The sequence below is a fragment of the Hemicordylus capensis genome, chromosome 4 (assembly GCF_027244095.1).
Source record: "Hemicordylus capensis ecotype Gifberg chromosome 4, rHemCap1.1.pri, whole genome shotgun sequence".
Lineage (NCBI taxonomy): Eukaryota > Metazoa > Chordata > Lepidosauria > Squamata > Cordylidae > Hemicordylus > Hemicordylus capensis.
This window is the reverse complement of record NC_069660.1, coordinates 128,873,503-128,892,265: the sequence shown is the minus strand read 5'-3', so window position 1 is coordinate 128,892,265 and position 18,763 is coordinate 128,873,503. Positions and strand designations below refer to the sequence as shown.

The following is an 18,763-nucleotide window of genomic DNA, read 5'->3' as shown; positions in this document are numbered from 1 at the left end:
GTGTAAGCACTGTACGATATTCCCTTTAGGGGATGGAGCCTCTCTGGGAAGAGCATCTAGGATCCAAGTTCATTCTCCGGCATCTCCAAGATAAGGCTGAGAGAGATTCCTGCCTGCAACTTTGAAGAAGCCACTGCCAGTCTGTGTAGACAATATTGAGCTAGATGGACCAATGGTCTGATTCATTATATGACAGCTTCCTAAGTTCCTATGTGTGGTTGGGCCCAGCACATCCAATTCTCCTTTGTGAACTATTCACATCTTCAAAGGAAGCCTTGCTCAGGTGCTTCTTTTTGTATATCTCCATTTGGCTGGTATGCAGAACAATCAAACTAGGCAAGAAGGGACAGGCACAGAATATCCGAGAAAAGTTATGGTGTTCCAGACAAGTTCATTTGATCCATATTCATCCAGGGAGCCCAATAAAATTCCCTGCAAGGTGTAAAACCCATTTCTGTCACTTGCTACCTATATAACTAGTTTGGGGGACTAAACTGGGGTGTGGATGATTATTATACCTATTGTGCTGTGCAAGGAATGGTGCAGTTTCCTCCACTGTACAAACATTTTGCAACAGGTGCTACAATCAACAGCACAGCAGCAGCCTCTTTGATAGCTGCTGCAGAAGGAGGTGGAGCTCCCCCTTGTGGACATAGGCCCTCTTTTCAATCCCCTTCTCGTTTTCCTTGCTGGCGGAAGAGGAAGTGTCTTTCTAGCCACCTCGGGCTCAGTGGGCGAAAGAAGTCTCTTTCCGACCATGTCGGAGTTAGCTTTAGAGGAGCTTTCTGCGATTGCCGCTATTTACTGTGAGAAGGATGAGTGCGAAGTGCTGGAAGTATCAGGTGACTATTTTGCAATCGCGGCACGGGGCTTGCATGCCGCTGGTTTACTGGGTTACTACTTGGAGTTTTGCACAGATCTCCCTAATAACGACTGATGTGCACAGATGATAGGTACAGTAGTGCGCCTGCTTTCCAACAGGGGAAAAAGCCCCTCTGACAAGCAGGGGATTCCGTGCAGTCCTCGAAAAGGGCGGGACTTCTGTGTGCCTGCCAGATTGGAAAGAAAAAACTATATGCGACTTGTTCAGAGCTAAACAGCAAGCTCGTGTTGAATCCAAATGTGGACCCCAAAGATTAGATTTTATTCTTGCTCTTCAGTGGCAAGGATACCTCTCCCCATTCAATAGTTGTTGCGTGGATGGTGCTTTTTTTATCATGGGAAAATTTAATTGGTTTGTGTGGAACACAAGGCAGCGGTGACAATTGGTGATCCTGAGTTGGTGGGGTTTCTGTTTTTGAACCCCACATCAGACTTTGTACAGAATTTATAGAGAGAATGCCTTTAAATATGTGTAAAAAGTTGTGGTCTCCACATTGGGAAACACCACCTCTTCTGTAGACACTCTTGGATAGGGGAAGATCGCTTTCATGTAAGATAGACTAATATGACTTTGGAGAAAGTTGAGCTCCAACACTCTGATTTAGATATTAAGTTATGCCGCCTAGAATAACTTTTTTAATTTGTGCATTTGTAGGCAAAGACGCATACACCAATTGCTAAAACTCCAAACAACAAACAAATCTGTGCTTTTAAAATGTAATGGAACACTTGCTTCAATTGTGCTTCGTTTCCCCTAATGAAAAACAACAACAACCCAATTCTGCCCTCAAAAACCAAACCACCTTTCCCTAAGATTGAAAGATTAATTATTTTGGCCACATGGACAGAGATAATTGTTTAATTTGAGCTACGAACCACCAGAGCTTAGCTTTAGAAGAATCTACTTCTAATACTATGTTTCATTCCTAGAACTGAAATAATAAACTGTGGCCTCCATATGTCTGAGATTAGGGGGAATAACATTTCCCAGATGTGGGGGGAAGGATAGAATGTGACACATCCAAGCTTGCTTGGGACTTCATACTTTTCATTTTAGAAGTTCACTTGCAAACAGGTCCACAAAAAAGCCAGGCATTGCAAAACAATCTGTAAAGATAGGCAGAAGTATGGTAAGGTAGGTGTGTGTGTGTGTCTGTCTGTCTGTCTGCTACACCATACCTCAGTTATGCAATTTCCCCCAAACATGCTGTGTAGGCTGATATCCTTTCCCAGAAATACCTATTCAAATAAGAAAGACAAATAAACTGCAGTCACAGGAAAATAATCTTATTATCTTTCATCCAGGTTGGTATGGGGATTGGCTGCTCAGGTATGCAACAGTGGGCAGGGGAGAAGAGTCCAGAAATCCAGCCAAAATACATGTTATGATAAATGTGTTATTAAGAGGTGTGCTTAAGACCAAAAATATCTCTTCAGTAACTAAAAGAAACCACAGGTGATGGACAGAGAGGCACATGGGGTACGGCCTAACTCCGGCCCTGAAAAAAGCCCTAATAAGTAATCTAAACTCAGGAAGTGGGGTTAAGAACATAAGAACAGCCCTTCTGGATCAGGCCCAAGAAGGCCCATCTAGTCCAGCATCCTGTTTCGCACAGTGGCCCACCAGATGCCGCTGGAAGCCACAGGCAGGAGTTGAGGGCATGCCCTCTCTCCTGCTGTTACTCCCCAGCAACTGGTGCTCAGAGGCATCCTCTGAGGTTGGGGGAGTCTGTCACTCCATTCTGATCTTCATATAACATGCAGACTGAATATGTGGGTAGGAGAGCTGCCATGCATCTGCTGGCCCCCTTGCCCCCAACCTCTGTAGGTTCAGCAGAAGGAAGGAATGGGCTTTGTGCAAGTATAACTGTATATGCATTGGGTCTCTATACATGATTGGCACAGTCGGGGTTCCATATGCAAGTACAGACTCTACAGGTGTATATTTTGCCTGCTTCTGCTCCCCCTACACATGTTATGCAAATATTTAGGGTTTTGTTCTTTGAGAGGGTGTGTGTGTCTACATACACAGGAATGGACAAACTTGGCCCTCCAGCTGTTGATGAGCTGCGGCTCCCATCTTCTGCCTACGCATGACAGAAAGGTGAGAACAGGGATTGGGTTTACCAGATGATGACTTAGGCTGCCATCTCTCCATGGACTGTAGCCAGCCAACATGTCCTTCCTATGCAGTCAGCTCCAGTGGATTCTCAGTGGGCCTATCTTCCCAGTCCCAGGAGGTAGCTAGTATGTTTGTCTTTGCAGAAGGGGAGGAAGAGGAGGAGTTAGGCAGCTGGTGCTCTGGATGCAAAGGTGGGGCTGGGAGAAAATGGACCCCTTCCTGGGAGGGACTTGTATGGCTACTACATTTCAGAGCAAGAGAGGGCCTGAGTTATGGACATATGGATATCATAAAGAAGATGTGGTTTTCTGTTGGTTATGCAGTTGGTAGCAAATTCAGTCCACTGCAGTGGTCCCTCTAATTTTTTCCACCTCTGTACGGAATAAGTTTTGTTCTGGGCGGCAGTATCAAGGCAGTGTGTGCGCACTTGCATTGAAAATAGGGCCTTCTTGATTCAACCTGAACGAGATCTAAAATGAACTGAGCGGACATCCAAAAACTTGTGAGCATGCACACGCCTTAGAGGGAACAGTGGTCCACTGCCATGTTACGTGTGAAATGGCCCCTGAGTTTCCAGACCAATGGGCTTGTGGGTGTTTGGCACACTTAATCTCTGTGCCTAACACTTGCAATTTACACAGGGACTGCAAATCTCTGTGCTGCTAGTTCAGATGGTAGTACTGGTTTTTTTTGGCGGGAGGGAGGCGGTTGGTCTTTTCCTCCTACTTCCTGTTTTGGTGCTAGTATTACTGGAGAAGCTGTTGATCTGGAATAATCTGAATAGTATCTAAAAAGAGATTATAAAGAGTCTCTTTGGCCAAATTTAATAAAAGCAACTTAATAGCAGACACATCATTTTTTCTTATTACATGAACACATATGGGACAACAGTTGGAAATTCAGGATGTATTTATATGTGGGTGGGGGGAGATTCGTGAGTGACAATAGGCATGAACAGCTTTCCTATAAAAACATGTGAATTTTGCATACGTGTTCATACATGATTCTTTACTGGTACAGAAGTATTGTTTAATAATGGCTGCAGCGTCATATATTTTGGCCTTGATTGCGTTGAGAAGGTAGCTGATAACAAAGACAGAATATTTATTTATTTGTTTGTTTAAATATATTTCTATACCGCCCAAAACGCAAGTTCTCTGGGCGGTTTACAAAACAATAAAAACCACCAATAAAAGATTAAAACATTTCAACAATTAAAATTAAAAGTTAAAACTATTAAAACACAATTAAAACAGTATCTAATTAAAAGCCTGTGTGAACAAATGCGTATTGACTGACCTTTTAAAAGTTTTAAGAGATGGGGAGGCTCTTATTTCAGCAGGAAATTTGTTCCAAAGCCTCGGGGCAGCAATGTAGAAGGCCCGTCCCTGAGTAGCCACCAGATGGGCCCAGGGTGGATTTGATTTAAATCACAATTTAAATCACTAGCAGGGTGGATAAAAATCAATGATTTTTTAAAAAAAATCAAAAAAATCAGATTTTTTTGATTTAAATCGGATTTTTTAAAATTTAAATCCGATTTTTTTGATTTTTTTAAAAAAACCATTGATTTTTATCCACCCTGCTAGTGATTTAAATTGTGATTTAAATCAGTTTGATTTAAATCAAATCTACCCTGGACGGGCCAGTGGCAACTGCATATGAACCTCTCCAGATGATCTCAATGGGTGGTGCTGTTCATAGCGAAGAAGATGTTCTCTTAAATACTCAGGGCCCAAGCTGTTTAGGGCTTTATAGGTCATAACCCAAACCTTGTACTCTGCCCAGAAACTTACCAGCAGCCAGTGTAGATGTTTTAAGATAGGAGTGATATGGTCTCTCCGAGATGACCCAGAGACCAATCTGGCCGCCGCATTCTGAACTAACTGCAGTTTCCAGACTACGTACAAAGGCAGCCCCACATAGAGCGCATTGCAGTAGTCAATGTAGTAGCAGATATACTACTGTTCTGAGGTCATTTATCTCAAGAAATGGACGCAGCTGGGGTATCAGCCGAAGCTGATAAAAGGCACCTCTAGCCACTGCCTCAACCTGGGACATCAGGGAGAGTTTTGTGTCCAGAAGCACCCTCAGACTGCGTACCTGTTCCTTCTGGGCAAGTGTGACCCCATCCAGAACAGGCAGATCAAAATCATTTCCTGAGTTCCGACCCCCGCATAATAAGTAGCTCCGTCTTATCTGGATTCAATCTCAGCTTGTTACCTCTCATCCAGCCCATTGCTGCCTCCAGGCAGGCATTTAGGGAGATTATGCCTTTTCCTGATGACATTGACACGGAGAAATAGATTTGGGTGTCATCAGCATACTGATAGCACCCTGCACCAAATCTCCTGATGATCTCTCCCAGTGGTTTCATGTTAAATAACATCGGAGAGTGTGGAGCCCTGAGGGTATTTACACCTGTGAGATTTATCTTGTATGACTTTCCTATTTTTATATGTAAGTGCAATTATAGTCTAGGATCAATTAGGTAACTGCTGCATGTTAATTAAAGCATAAGCACTTTCTGAGACCAATAAAACTGGTCCAGAGCAGCTTTGCTTTTACCAGTGTGACCCCGCTCCTGATTTTCTTTGCTACTCTTCCTGTAGCTTGTTCCTTTTAGGTCGGGCATCGTGAAGTACCAGTTTTGTACTGGACATGTTTTCTCTCAGGCTCTTTCCTGCATCCCTAGCATGGGAATAAATTAAACAATGTAAATTTTATTTATTTTTTCCTCCTTGCAGCTCAGATGTCTGTAAACATGCGAAGTGTTCCCATTTAGTTCCCTCTTCTCTTGTAAGCATTGCCCTTGTACTCTGCCTATCTGTCAACACCTGCTGGCAAGCTGAACTGAACGTTCTCCTTTGCTGCTAGTAGCCTCTGAAGACCCCATGGCTGCTTTGCAGGAGTTTACTGTTGGACTGCTAAACATTACTAATGCACATTAAATATGCATCCAGTGTGTTGTGCAAAAAACCCCAAAAAACAAAAAAGCTCCTCTAGACTGCAGTGTTTGCTTATATAAATACTTCTCTATCCAAGCTGGGTGTGTGTGGCCCAGTGGTTCCCAAATTGCATTCCAGGAAACTCTGTGGTTCCTCAGAAGCCTAGCAGAGGTTCCGCAATAAAAACATCAGTAATGGCAGATGAGCTTCCCTGAAGCTAAGGATGATCTGAAATTTCCCTCTCTTCTGCTCCATTCTTGGTGGCAAAAAAGGAGATGGTTTGAGGCAGAGAACATGAAACCCACTGGCCAGTTTAGATGAGCACTGTCTGGCACATGTGAAAAGGCTGGGGATGCACGGAGTGCACCCATCCTGACGCACTCTTGGGACTTCCTTTAATTGCGTGAAGGGGACGTTAATCTGAATCACCTCTCCACATGCTCATGTGTAGAGGGGCGATTCAGATTAATGCACCCCACCGCCCCATTAAATGATGTCCCAAGAGTGTGTTGGAATATCCTCTGGTGACATCAGGGGCAGGCAAGCTCTTGGCGTGTCCGCAGCCTTATTGTGTGTGTATGTGTGTGTGTGTGTGTGTGTGTGTGTGTGTGTGTGTGTGACACACACACAGGCACATGTTATCTTGAGTAATTAATTTCAGTGTCTTACCATTTATCATGATGGGTTTATTTTTTTCTTGACAATTTTTAAAAATCTTATATCTTTACTGTTTGCAGCATTGACATAGAGCAGATTCTAATGGGTGTCATTTTCCTGTCACAGGTTTTTTTTTTAACTTCTGTGATTGCAGGCAACAAATTGTGATAGGTGAATGAATGACACTCGTCAGAATCTGCTAGACTTGCTAAAGATAGTCTCAGGGAATCTGGGATTTATTTTCTGTCTTTCAAGAATTCGTTCTCTTGGTTAAAAAAACAAAAAAGTAACAGTCAATTATTCTTTTACTCTGCTTTTGGGTATGTTTATTAGTACATATTCTGATTATATTACCTTAACATGTTCCAACATGGAATTTGACCATGTTCACACAGTTACCTCATTTTAACAATCACTCCTAAGCATTCTCATTTCGTTCCTGTTCTATTTACACTGAAAGAGGAGCTAAAGTGAGGAAGGAAAGGTATATGCCAACCTCTCCCCTAATGTAGAAAGCCAAACTAAGAATTCTGGGGATTCACTTAATTTGATCCTCCTGGGGGGAAACAGCATTATGTTCTTAAAGTATGTGTGGACAGTACAGAGAGCAGTAAGAGCTCCCCAAGAAATATCAAGGGTTGCCACTTTTCCCCCCAGCAAGGCTTCTGTGTTTTTAATAGGTACAGCCTTCTTAGCATGTTGATGCATGTTGTGGGTCAGAGCAAAGTTCTGTTTAGTTTAGCACTCAGAAGCTCTACTATTACTACTACAACAAATAATATTTATATACTGTTTTTCTAGTTTGCTATCTTTCTGTAAAGCGCATAAGCTCTTGCTGTATATCGCCTTCAGTATTTGGTAGTCAAAGGTATACTTACACTAATTTAAGATGTATATATTTTTTCTATCCATTGTGGTTATTTGCGGCTCTTCTCACAACTAATAATCATTGACAGATTTGTCTTCCTCAAAGGGTGCGCGAGGAAGGAGAGGCAGCCTTTTTAGCTGACATGGGGTTCAGGAAACAATCCAAAGTGTTCCAGCACTAAATTTATAGATTCTAAGCTTGCAGCTGGGGGAATGTGTGCAAATGTGCTGGATTCCAACTTATTAGCACAATAAATGTCAATAGAATGGCAATTGACTGCTCTCTATTTCAGATAGCACCTTTTGTGATAGGCAAATATAAGACACGATTACTGGCAGTCAAGGTAGGAAGAGCTGTTCCACCACCTTTAGCTGCAAGCAGTTCTTCAGAGTCAGCCCGTTATGTTCAGTCTGAAATGTAAATATAACTCTGAAATGTAAAAGAAAAGTGGAGCGAATTCAAGGCAATGAACCTGTTCTGCATTGTGGATTAAAAAGCTCAAGCAAATGTTATACCGATAATGCAGTGATTCTTAGACCATCATGCTTTCTTACAGTATGGCTGCTTGAAAGGCGTCTGAATTCAGACTCAACTACCGTAGTTCTATGCTTCAGTGCAACTGTACTGATTGTGTTGGCTGAAGAGAAAGCCAAGTGTTGCTGAGTAGTGGATAAGTGTTCTTAGGTTTGTACGTTCTCTAAATTATGGAGGATGCCTTTGGCATCTATTCTATTATTATATAATTAATTCTCTTAAATGTACCTGTCGCTAATCCCATGCATGACAGCTCCAACAGAGTTTGGAGAGCTGCAGGATAGCGCCGGGGACAGGTGAGGGAAAGAAAATGGTGGCAGCCAGCTGGCGGGCCAGGAGTTAGCGGCAGCGGGCAGCCAGCTGGCCAGGGAAATGACAATGGTAGCCGGAGAAGGCAGGGGCGTGGGCGGGAGGGTGGCTGGCAGGCGGCCGAGAAGTGGCCATCCGGAAAGCGGAGAGCCTGTTCAGCCGGGCGGTGGGGGGGGGAGGGGAGAAGAAGCAGGTGGGCTGGCTGGCCATCCAACCAGAAAGTGCTGGGGGAGTGGGAAGCAGGCAGGGGAAAGAAGAAGCGGGCCAGCCGGAAAGCAGGGGGGAGAGAAGAAGCCAGAAAGGGGGTGGGCGGAGAAGCGGCCGGCCAGCCAGAAAGCAGCAGAGGTGGTAGAAAAAGGCAACATCAGGTGGGTGGGCTGGGAGCAGGCGGCGGGCCAGCCCAGCTGCCGGGAAGTGCGGGCAGGTGGGAGGAGAGAATGGGCCGGCTTTCTGGCCGGCCCACCAGCCAGAAACCGTAGGCGGGTGGTGGGAGAAGCGGGCCAGGTGGCGGAGGCGCAGATGCTCTGCGTCCTATCCAGCTAGTTCTAATTCATTTGTCAATATTTGCTCCAGAAAAGACATTATTATTATTACCACCACCACAAGTTTGGGGCCTGTAAGAAATCCTTGAGGGGGATAAATGATGGGGAAACTGCCCCTCTTCCACTCCGTAGCACAGTAAGATTATTGCAGCCATCCCTGAAACCTTCAGTTGAGCATAGGGTGGGGTGTTTTATCCTGACTTCACAATGTATGGGAGAGTTTGGGTGTAAGTGGGGGAAGAAATTGGTGTACAATTTAGACAGTTTTGTTCCTTGTCTGAGACTGTGTGCTGCAAACGACAGCTTGAGAATCACTGATGTGATGACTGAACTGTGCTTGCTGCCCTTAGAGAATCAGAACCTGAGGGATGATTCACTTGACCACTTCTGGGGCCTATTTTTAATCTGCATTGACCTTGGCTTTGCCAGAATGTGTCTGTCGCAAAATCATTGTTTGATTGCTTTATCCTGTCCCTGGATCTTGGTTTACCCCTGAGATGTGGATGGAAAGTGTTTTTATAGTTAATTTACCACATCCACATTCTGGGTTGCCAAAACATGTGTGCACGACTGAAGCTTAAGTGCCCTTGTTAAATGTTTTTAAGGATGCTTTCAAATTTTCCAGTACAAGCTGGGGCAAATTTTAGGACCAGCCCTACCACAGACAAAGAGAGTTGGCCATTTCAAGTGGCATATTTTGGATAGCATTAAAAGGCAGCAAATAATCCATTATTTAATTTATTATACATTTTTGTAACTTTATGTGTCTTTACATGCTGTTCTGTAAAGATGTAATGATTTGGGGTTAGCAAAATTATCTTGGTATGTTAATGTAATGGCACGGGAGTGCCAAATGAACAAATCATCTAAGTGTATACTTTGTCACAACAATTTAATGGGTTGGATTCAAAGGCTGTCATCTTCCATCAGATTCAGTCTATTGATTTGAGATTGCCCATTATGGGAGGATCTGGAGGAGCAGAATTTGAATTTCTCACCCTGGACACCAAAATGTCTTGGGCCAGGCTTGATCAAGCTCAGAAGAGGTTGGTGGTTTTAGAGATGTGGACCTTGCATTACACTACGGGAAGTGTAATGTCTACACTGTCTGGTCTTTTTTTCCCTGCTGCTTGGTCATGATTTACCTTCTCTCTCAAGCCTTAATCACACCATTGGCACCAAATACATGTTTAGTAGCCATTGTATGGGAAGGGCAGACAGATGGATGCAACAGTGGCTTTCTTGGGATCTGAAGAGGCTGCCGCACCTATCCAGTGACAATGCTGGCCTTATCATGTAGATCTCTGAGCACAAATGAGTAGAGCAAAATACCAACTTTAACAAGAAAAGGAGTGATATAATGTTAGTTTAAATTAATCCATTGAATGCTCCATAAACCTTATCCTAAAGAGTGCATTGTAGGCATTGCTGCTATAGTGCTTTTCACTGATTAGTTTGCCCTCACAGCATGCCTTTTAAAACTAATAGAAGAATACAGATTTGTTGCTGCCTTGGTCAAATTCTTGCCAGGGAAATTAGAGGTGTTGAATTGTAAGCAGCAGGATGATCAGAACTGTTCACTCATGGGTTGCTAAGAGTTTATGAATATTTAGGTGTATGTTGTACACCTGGCTCCTTGGAGGAAGAGCGGGATAGAAATGTAATAATAATAATAATAATAATAATAATACCGTATCACCAAAACTGTAACTAATTGTCAGTGTGTACTCTATTAATCTTCCTACAGGTTTTAGGTTTAGCCAGTAGCTTTTTACTTCTCTAATTCCATACAGTTTTTAGAGTTGTATTTTACTATCATAATTGCACTTAGCTTTTAGAGTTATATTGCATTTAGCATGTGTTTTATTATATTGTGTCTATACCTTATCCTGTGCTGGTCTTTGACCGTAATAAAGATGATTGATTGATTGATTGATTGGCAATGTGCAGGCAGCTATACAGAGCTTCAGTCTTTACTGACAAGAACATACAGTGTAAGTGTGATAATACTTTTGACTTTAAACAGGTCGGATTTAAAATGGACCCAGGGAGAACTTTGGGAGCACCTCATGCTATAGCCCTGCATGAGCTGTGGAGGTATAGATCTGATGGCACACTGTTGGCAGTTCTGTGAAAGCTATTGTGTGCTTCCTAAGAAAGAATGGGATAAAAGTATTGAAAGTGTAATGCAGGATGGAAGCTTTGGATTACACAGGCTGAATATTTGAGGATAAAATTTCAAGATGAAGCTAGACCAGATCTGTATCCAAGAAGGAGGATTCCTTTCAATGTGTATCAGCCACAAGTGAATTTAGGGCAACATGTGTGCCCAGCTGGTATACTGGATTACAGCTCTAAGAGCCCAGTAGTCTGTCTCTACAGTAGTCTGTCTGTTTTACGAGGGTACTCTTGCCAAAAGTTCTTGGTGCAGCAAAACTGCCTCATCTCTTGTTAGAAGTACTCGAGGCTGTCTGAACCATTTCAACTTGTGTCGCTCATTAAACAGACTTTGTCTGTTGCTTTGCAAAGGGCACTGAAGGTTGTGAAGCCATGTCAGCTATGAGGGGAAAAAACCCAGATGTAATTCTATTGCCTATCATGTGAAGGGAGGGTAAAACTTGGGCGGTAGAGAAGAGACGAGTCACTTCAAAAGAACTCATTTGAAACTCAGGACTGCTCTGTTGCACCTTTCAAAACTGTCTCTCCCTACCCCAGTAGAATGAATCAACTTGACATTTTAGCAACTTTTTGAAGAAATGGGGCGAAGTGGTTGGAACACATCAAAGAGGTGATGCAGTGTAGATCTGAAAAAGAGCACCTTTCATCTTGCACCCTAATTTTTTCTGTTTTAGTAGAAAGTGATGAGATCCCTTTCCCTTTTTAATTTAGTGAAGGAATTTGTTACTGTTTTACCGTCCTTCACCATCAGAAAATGGAGTGTAATGAAATTGTGTGCCATAGATAGATACTCTTTCATTACCTATGACTGGGTGATGAAAATATTGGTTTATACTTATATTGCATATTCCAAGTATGAAAACCATTTCACATACATTATTGTAATAATTTTTTCAACCACCCTGTGACCTAGAACAGTAACACTATTTCTGTCCTGCAGATAGCAAGGTAGTGGCTTGCATAAGATGACATAATGATTGAGGTGAGGTTTCAATTGGATTTCCTGGCTCAGTGTTTTAGTCATTACAGTATTATACCCTATTGCAGTATGTGGCTTATATTGGCTCATGTACAACTTGGTTGAAATACCACTAAAAGCTGAGATCTGTTGGGCATAGACTTGAACTTGTGATCTGGAAATTTTTTCTCACCATTCCTGTTCTCTACTTCCAGAATGCCCTTCTGTATGACAAGCAGGATGTATGTGGAGTAAAGACAGACATATTATGGGGGCCTGGTGGTGGTGGGCCTTGTGTAAGAACATAAGGAGACCCTACTGGTTCGGACCAAGGATCCATCTAGCTCAGCATCCTGTTTCCAAACAGCGACCAAAGGTGCCTCCAGGAAACTCACAAGCAGAGTATAAAGGCAGCAAACCTCTCCCTCACTGTGATCCTCAGCAGCTGGTATTTAGAGATGTACAGCCTTTAAAACATGGACGCTCCACATAGCGTCATGATCAATAGTCGGTGATGGACCTCTCCTTCATGAATTTGTCTAATCAAGTTATCATCACAATTTAGTTATCATCACAATGGTAGCAAATTTTGTATGTTAATTATGCATTAAGGCTATCCATACAACACCGTCTGGGGTCACCCAGGCAGCTCATGTTGTCTGGAGCATGGGGAGCCCTCAGCTCCCAGCTTCTCCAGAACATGGCAGCCCTGTATTATTATCCAGGGTTTTTCCTCAGTAAAATGAATCTATCTATTGTGTGCATGATCGCCCCCAGGTCATCATATAGGTTTCATCAAATAGGTTTCTTCCCGACTTGCTGCCATTTCTGGCACCAAGCCAGTGAAGGAGTGGCCACGTTGAGTGTGGCAGCTTTTCTAATGAGAGCAGCTGCCGCACTCATGGAGCAGGGCTCTCTGGGATGCTGGAGGAGGAAGTCCTCTCCCAGCTTTTGCCTTTGATGCGCCACTGCTCTTGTGGGTGTGTAGTGTGGCAACGGTAGAGATGATGATGCTCGTCTCCCTAGCGGCAGCGTGAGGTCGTGTGAACGATCTCATTGTGTGAAGAAGTGCTTTCTTTTGCACAATTTGAATCTACTGTTAATCTGTTTTATTGGATAACCCAATTTCTAGTGTTATGAAAGGAGGAGAAAAATTGCTTTCTCTTCACTCTCTCCATATCATACATGGTGGAGAAGCCTGGCAACCAGTGTCAGGGGTGGTGGTCCTACTGTAACACTGTTCACAAGTAAAACACTTTATTTTTCCTTATAATAATGAAGTAGGCAGGCAAGGCTCAAAGGGTCAGAGGCATCACATAGTCAAAACAGGTTGAGGTCAAGTGTTGGCTTGGGTAGATGAGGATCAGACGAGCCAGAAGTTGTAGTCTGGACTGGGCTGTGATAGAGTACCAAGTAAGACAAGTAGAGACTGGACAAGGTGAGGGGAAAGCCAAGTCCCTATTGGTGCCTCAGGTCACCTGGGCCGAAGAGCTGCAGGATGTTTTCCAGCCATTATGTGGATACTTCCTCTGCCTGGAAGCTGCTGTGGTGGAACAGGGTGTAAGTTCAGGACCAACAAAAGGAAGTACTTTTTCACACAACGTATGATTAACCTATGGAATTATCTGCCACAAAATGTGACAGCCAACAGCCTGGATGACTTTAAGAAGGGTTTAAATAAATTCATGGAGGAGAGGTCTATCAATGGCTACTAGTCTGAGGGCTATAGATAACCTCCAGCCTCAGAGGCAGGATGCCTCTGAATACCAGTTGCAGGGGAGTAACAGCAGGAGAGAGGCATCTGGTGGGCCATGGTCTGAAGCTGGACTAGATGGGCCTTGGGCCTGATACATTATTATTATTATTATTATTATTATTATTATTATTATTATTATTATTATTATTATTATTTTTACATTTATATCCCGCTCTTCCTCCAAGGAGCCCAGAGCGGTGTACTACGTACTTAAGTTTCTCCTCACAACAACCCTGTGAAGTAGGTTAGGCTGAGAGAGAAGTGACTGGCCCAGAGTCACCCAGCTAGTATCATGGCTGAATGGGGATTTGAACTTGGGTCTCCCCGGTCCTAGTTCAGCACTCTAACCACTACACCAAAGATGTTCTTATGTATGCCTGAGCCCTGCTGGCAGAGTCGTGCATCTATGGCATTTTACAGCTATTTAGCCCTTTAAAATACATGTGGTCTGTTCCTTTGATGGTCATTTGATGTGCAGTTAACAGTACACATGTATAAGCATCGTCACCATAATGCTTCATCATTACATAAAGATTTTTGTGATCGTCCAGAGTGTTGCACCTACATAATCTCATACTGCGCAAGAGGTGGCAATGGTAAACCCCTCCTGTATTCTACCAAAGACAACCACAGAGCTCTGTGGTCGCCAGGAGTCGACACTGACTCGATGGCACACTTTACCTTTCATTGCATGAAGATATGTATGAAAGGGTGATACACCTCTCAAGTCTTTTTTGTGGGTAATTAAAACTTACTGATGCCATTGTGAATATTGGTTGATTATTACTTTTGAATGCTTTTCAGAGACAGGAGGAATCTCATTTAGGATTCAGACTACTGTGAAAGGACCCTTGGGCAGAGATGTATTGTTAAAACTGCTATTTCATTTACCAATCAATTATCCATCAAGTCTGCCAAATATTTCTGTTAACTCTGAGCAACTTACAAGGATGCAGTGTATGACTGTGAAAGAGAGATTACTGGAGGAAGCGAAGAAACATTTCTCACAACCCATGGTACATGAGCTGATTCTCTGGATACAGCAGAATCTTCAGCAGATTGTCGAGCAAGCCGAAACTCCAGCCTGCTGTGGGAAAAGTACTCTATCAACAGATACTACTCTGGATGATGGTGTATGGACAGTCCTTTTGCATTTAGATCATATGAGAGCCAAGGGAAGATATGTCAAAAGCGTGGAAAAATGGTGTGCAGATCTAAGGCTCACTGGAAGACTGATGTTCATGGGCAAGATGATTCTGATTCTTCTTCAAGGAGACAGAAGCAGCATTAAGGTGCAAACATTGTTCTGTGTTGCCAGCTCAGTTGCTGGTAGTGCAGAGAACCCTTTATCTGATTCCCTGTCCCCAGCCTTTTATCATTAACCATGGTGAAAATGGCTAATCGTTAGCAGTATTGTCTTTAGTTCTTTGTCTCTGACTTGAGAAATTGTAACCAGTTTTCTTTTTAAACTGCCACCACTCCTTTCTATTATGTGGTAATATCTTTAGCATTTGGTTTATAAGCCCTGGCCAGCAACTCATCTTAGTGAGCGTCATATTTTGAACTGAGGAATGGCTAGTGATGTTCAGAACACTCCTTTAGTCCCCTCTTCTCCAGAGTGAACAGCAACCGTGGGCTTGGCACAATTCTTGCCTTATGCACCACAGTGGCTTACACTGTGTTTGGCTTTCATGTGGGAGTCATCGGCTGACCAGCATGATTGGACAATTCTGGTCTGACCTCTGTTGCACTTCACACAAGGGGGAATAGGTGAAAGAGCTTCTTGCCTCTGCTCCTGCTCAAAAGAAAGTAATACTGGGTCAGTGTTCAGTGATAAACTGAAGTTCAGATGGTTAAGTCTGGTGAGAGGGGAATCTTGGTCTCCAGTTGCCCATCCTTCTTTATAGCGTGAATTATAGTGGATGTTATCGAATGGAACAAAGCCAGAGAACTCTGGAAGCAGCAGAATGCTGAGATCCTGCTGTTGTGCTTGCTGGTGAACAATGCAAACTTGTAGGTGGACTGGCACATGCCCAATATATTATGGGTATTCATTATGAACAGTGTATATGATTATGGATGCATTGTGTTGAGTGAAGTTATTTCTCTTCATACAATAGGGTTTTCTGCAGCTACTCAGAAGAATTACTCAATGGAAGTTCTGTTGAAATTGAGTAATCCTTTAGAGTAACTACTGGGTAATACTATTGGGCAATTTGGTCTAGATGCCAGCCAGTGAACTATGTTGGAAACCATGTGTTTTCTTAACATAAGAACAGTCCTGCTGGATCAGGCCCATGTTCCATCTAGTCCATCATCCTGTTTCACACAGTGGCCCACCAGATGTTCTTACATGAATAACATTAGCTGGATTGGGATGAACAGCGAAACTGCTAGATATAATTAGTGATTCTGTAAGAAGAAATGTATGTATCCTAACAGGGGCGTAGCAAGGTTGGAGTGGGCCAAGAGACAAGATTTTAAAATGCTGCCCCCCCTCACTGAAGCTCAGCTCATGAAGTAAAGAAATCTTAAATGAGGCTGAATAGTGGTAACAAAAAGCACACACACACACACACACACACACACACACACACACACACACACACATCTTATGTGCCACAATAGAATACCATCCTAAATTATTTTTACAAAGGTTTTGTAAATTGTGGACAATGCAAGTCATTTAATGGTGCTAGAGAAAGGCATGCTGTTCTGGTAGCTCCAAGTCTTAACACTCACATCAATTTTGGAGGATGAATACAACTGAAGGAAGCCCGGGCGGGTGCGCAGCTGGGGGAGTCAGTCATGTGACTTGCCTCTGGGGCCCCTCCCCAAGGCAGTGGGCCCCCAGACAACTGTCTCCCTTTGCCCCATTATAGTTATGGCCCTGTATCCTAAGAGGAACAAAAACTGAGCAATTTTATGTGTTCTAACTGCAATTCAAAGTGGCCATTGGATTCCACCCCCCCCAAGGGATTTAATGAGCCAAATAAAGGCCAACATCCTGAGACAACTGAAAGTATAAAATATTTTAGTTTTAACTTTTTAATATATGGATTGTCATCAATAGCGAGCACTGGAAGACTTGAAATATCTCTATAATTTATGCAGAAGACATGATTGAGGTGTGTACCCTCCTCAGATATGTAAAGTGTTCTACCTTTTACATGAAAAAGATGAGCATGACACTGGTGTGCATAAAGCAGTAATAAAGAGATGCCTCTTAATAGTGAAATCAAGGCTTAACCTACTGATTTCCACAAAAGCCCGGATATTAGGTGCCCTCCCCGTTTATCATTCTTCAATGATAATCTTTAATCAACAGACTCTTATGGATGGATGCTTAATATTCAGATGTAGGGGTTTTGGGGGGGTGTTTTTTTTTTTGGCAACTTAGGAATATCTGATTTATTTGTTCTTTGTCACTTAGGAATATCTGATTCTTCAGAAAACTAGCAAGGTGGACGTGGACTCAAGCGGAAAGAAGTGTAAAGAGAAAATGATTAGTGTACTCTCTGAAACAAAAGCACAGTCGGAACACCAAAGGTATAATTTAGTACTGTTTCAGCTAGAAAAGCAGCTTTGAATTGATAATTACATTCTGACAGAAGTAGGCATATTCATGAAGTCTCTCTTGTATAACCCAGGTTTCAGGCATTTGAAGTCAAAGAGTATTTAACAGCAGATGAGCTACAAAATGAATTCAAGGCTGCGGGACTCTCAGAACTGTTCACAGAGTTTGTGCTGGCTCGGTTAAAGTAATGTTGAAGCAAAAGTGTATGTCTCTGACTAAAACTGTCATTGAATGTATTGAATAGATCCTGAGAGAAGATAAAATGAACAGTTTGATGGGTGAAGAGTTCTAAAGCTTCTCTGTAGGAAAATGTCAGAAAAAGCCATCTCCTTTGCAAGAAACAAAAGGCAGTTCTCACATTGAGAAGAGATGATATTTTTGACTGTGTGCAATGACAACTTCTGTGAGGAACTGCTGAGTTTTAACAGCTGATATTTAAGAGCTGTAGGTCAGATGTGAAGGATGTTGGAGAAATCACAATTTTTTCTAGGACTTGGATGGAACTGTTATCTCTAATTGTCCTGTAATTAAATTATATTTCACAGAGATTTGTTCCTATTGTCATTTTTAAAGTCTTGCTGTGCTGCATGGAAAGTTACATGAAACACTACTTCTTCCACTATATTTTTCAACAGCAGCATAAACAGAAATTATAGCCTGTCTATCATTCAAAAGAGTCTCTAAGGAATCTTAGTTGGTTACTCTGAAAGCTAAGAGGTATATAAGATTTATATCATTTTAAGTTTTATTTGCTTAGTTTTTAAACTTGGGGAATGGAATGGAATCTTTATTTTGGTCATTGACCAGACAAAAATACAATACAATAGATAAGTAGTAACCTCTGCCAGTACATTCATACAAAACACTGTTTACAATATAACAATATATAGTACAGTCAATACTCATGATTTTACCAATTGCTTCCTTACACAGCTTGCAATGTGGCAAAATTTTGCCACCTTGGTGGAAACATTAATATCACTGTTAGACAAAAGGAGAGACACATAAAAGGCCGAAGGTGTAGCTGGGAATCTAGACAAAATAGGTGACACAAGTGCTAGCCAAATATCTCTCTAAAATAAACAGTGAAGCAACATGATCAATTGTCTCAACTGTTCCTGACTGACACGGGCATAACCTTTGAGCAAAAGGAATACCGAGATAGCAGCCCTCTAAGAGAGAGCCGAGGGCAGCACATTCAATCGAGCTAAGGCAAATGCCATTCTTGATTTGGCAAGAACAAACGCATGTAAATATTTAGCTGGTCTGTGAGGGTGAGTTGCATTACCTAAGAAGGTAAATGTCTGACTTGGCCCCTCTCTTCCTGAATCACCATGTCCCCAATCCGCTGCCTAATTATCTCCTTGGCTTTTAAGATCCCTACGGAGACCATGGGGCTACTTGGCCCATAACTTTCTAATTTCCTCTCAAC

At 42.6% G+C, this 18,763-nt stretch overlaps 1 protein-coding gene across 2 annotated transcripts; it reads left to right on the top strand.

Annotated features, from left to right (window-relative positions):
* Positions 1-700: 700 nt before the first annotated feature.
* Positions 701-17,877, top strand: RWDD3 (RWD domain containing 3). Of its 2 annotated transcripts, none has more exons than XM_053242683.1 (4): positions 701-842; positions 14,559-15,046; positions 17,188-17,303; positions 17,576-17,877. In XM_053242683.1, the coding sequence occupies exons 1-4, from the start codon at positions 758-760 to the stop codon at positions 17,580-17,582; spliced, it is 696 nt and encodes a 231-aa protein (XP_053098658.1). In that variant the 5' UTR covers positions 701-757; the 3' UTR covers positions 17,583-17,877. The 2 variants fall into 2 exon arrangements, with proteins under 2 accessions (XP_053098658.1, XP_053098657.1); XM_053242682.1 differs by having other exon boundaries at positions 17,405-17,877.
* Positions 17,878-18,763: the final 886 nt, after the last annotated feature.

What these genes read in the sequence shown, in the direction of transcription:
- RWDD3 (XM_053242682.1), top strand. Translation starts at nt 758, where the DNA reads ATGTCGGAGTTAGCTTTAGAGGAGCTTTCTGCGATTGCCGCTATTTAC. An exon ending in CGAAGTGCTGGAAGTATCAG is followed by an intron (nt 843 to 14,558) that starts GTGACTATTTTG and finishes AATGCTTTTCAG; the next exon opens with AGACAGGAGGAATCTCATTT. An exon ending in GCACAGTCGGAACACCAAAG is followed by an intron (nt 17,304 to 17,404) that starts GTATAATTTAGT and finishes TGTATAACCCAG; the next exon opens with GTTTCAGGCATTTGAAGTCA.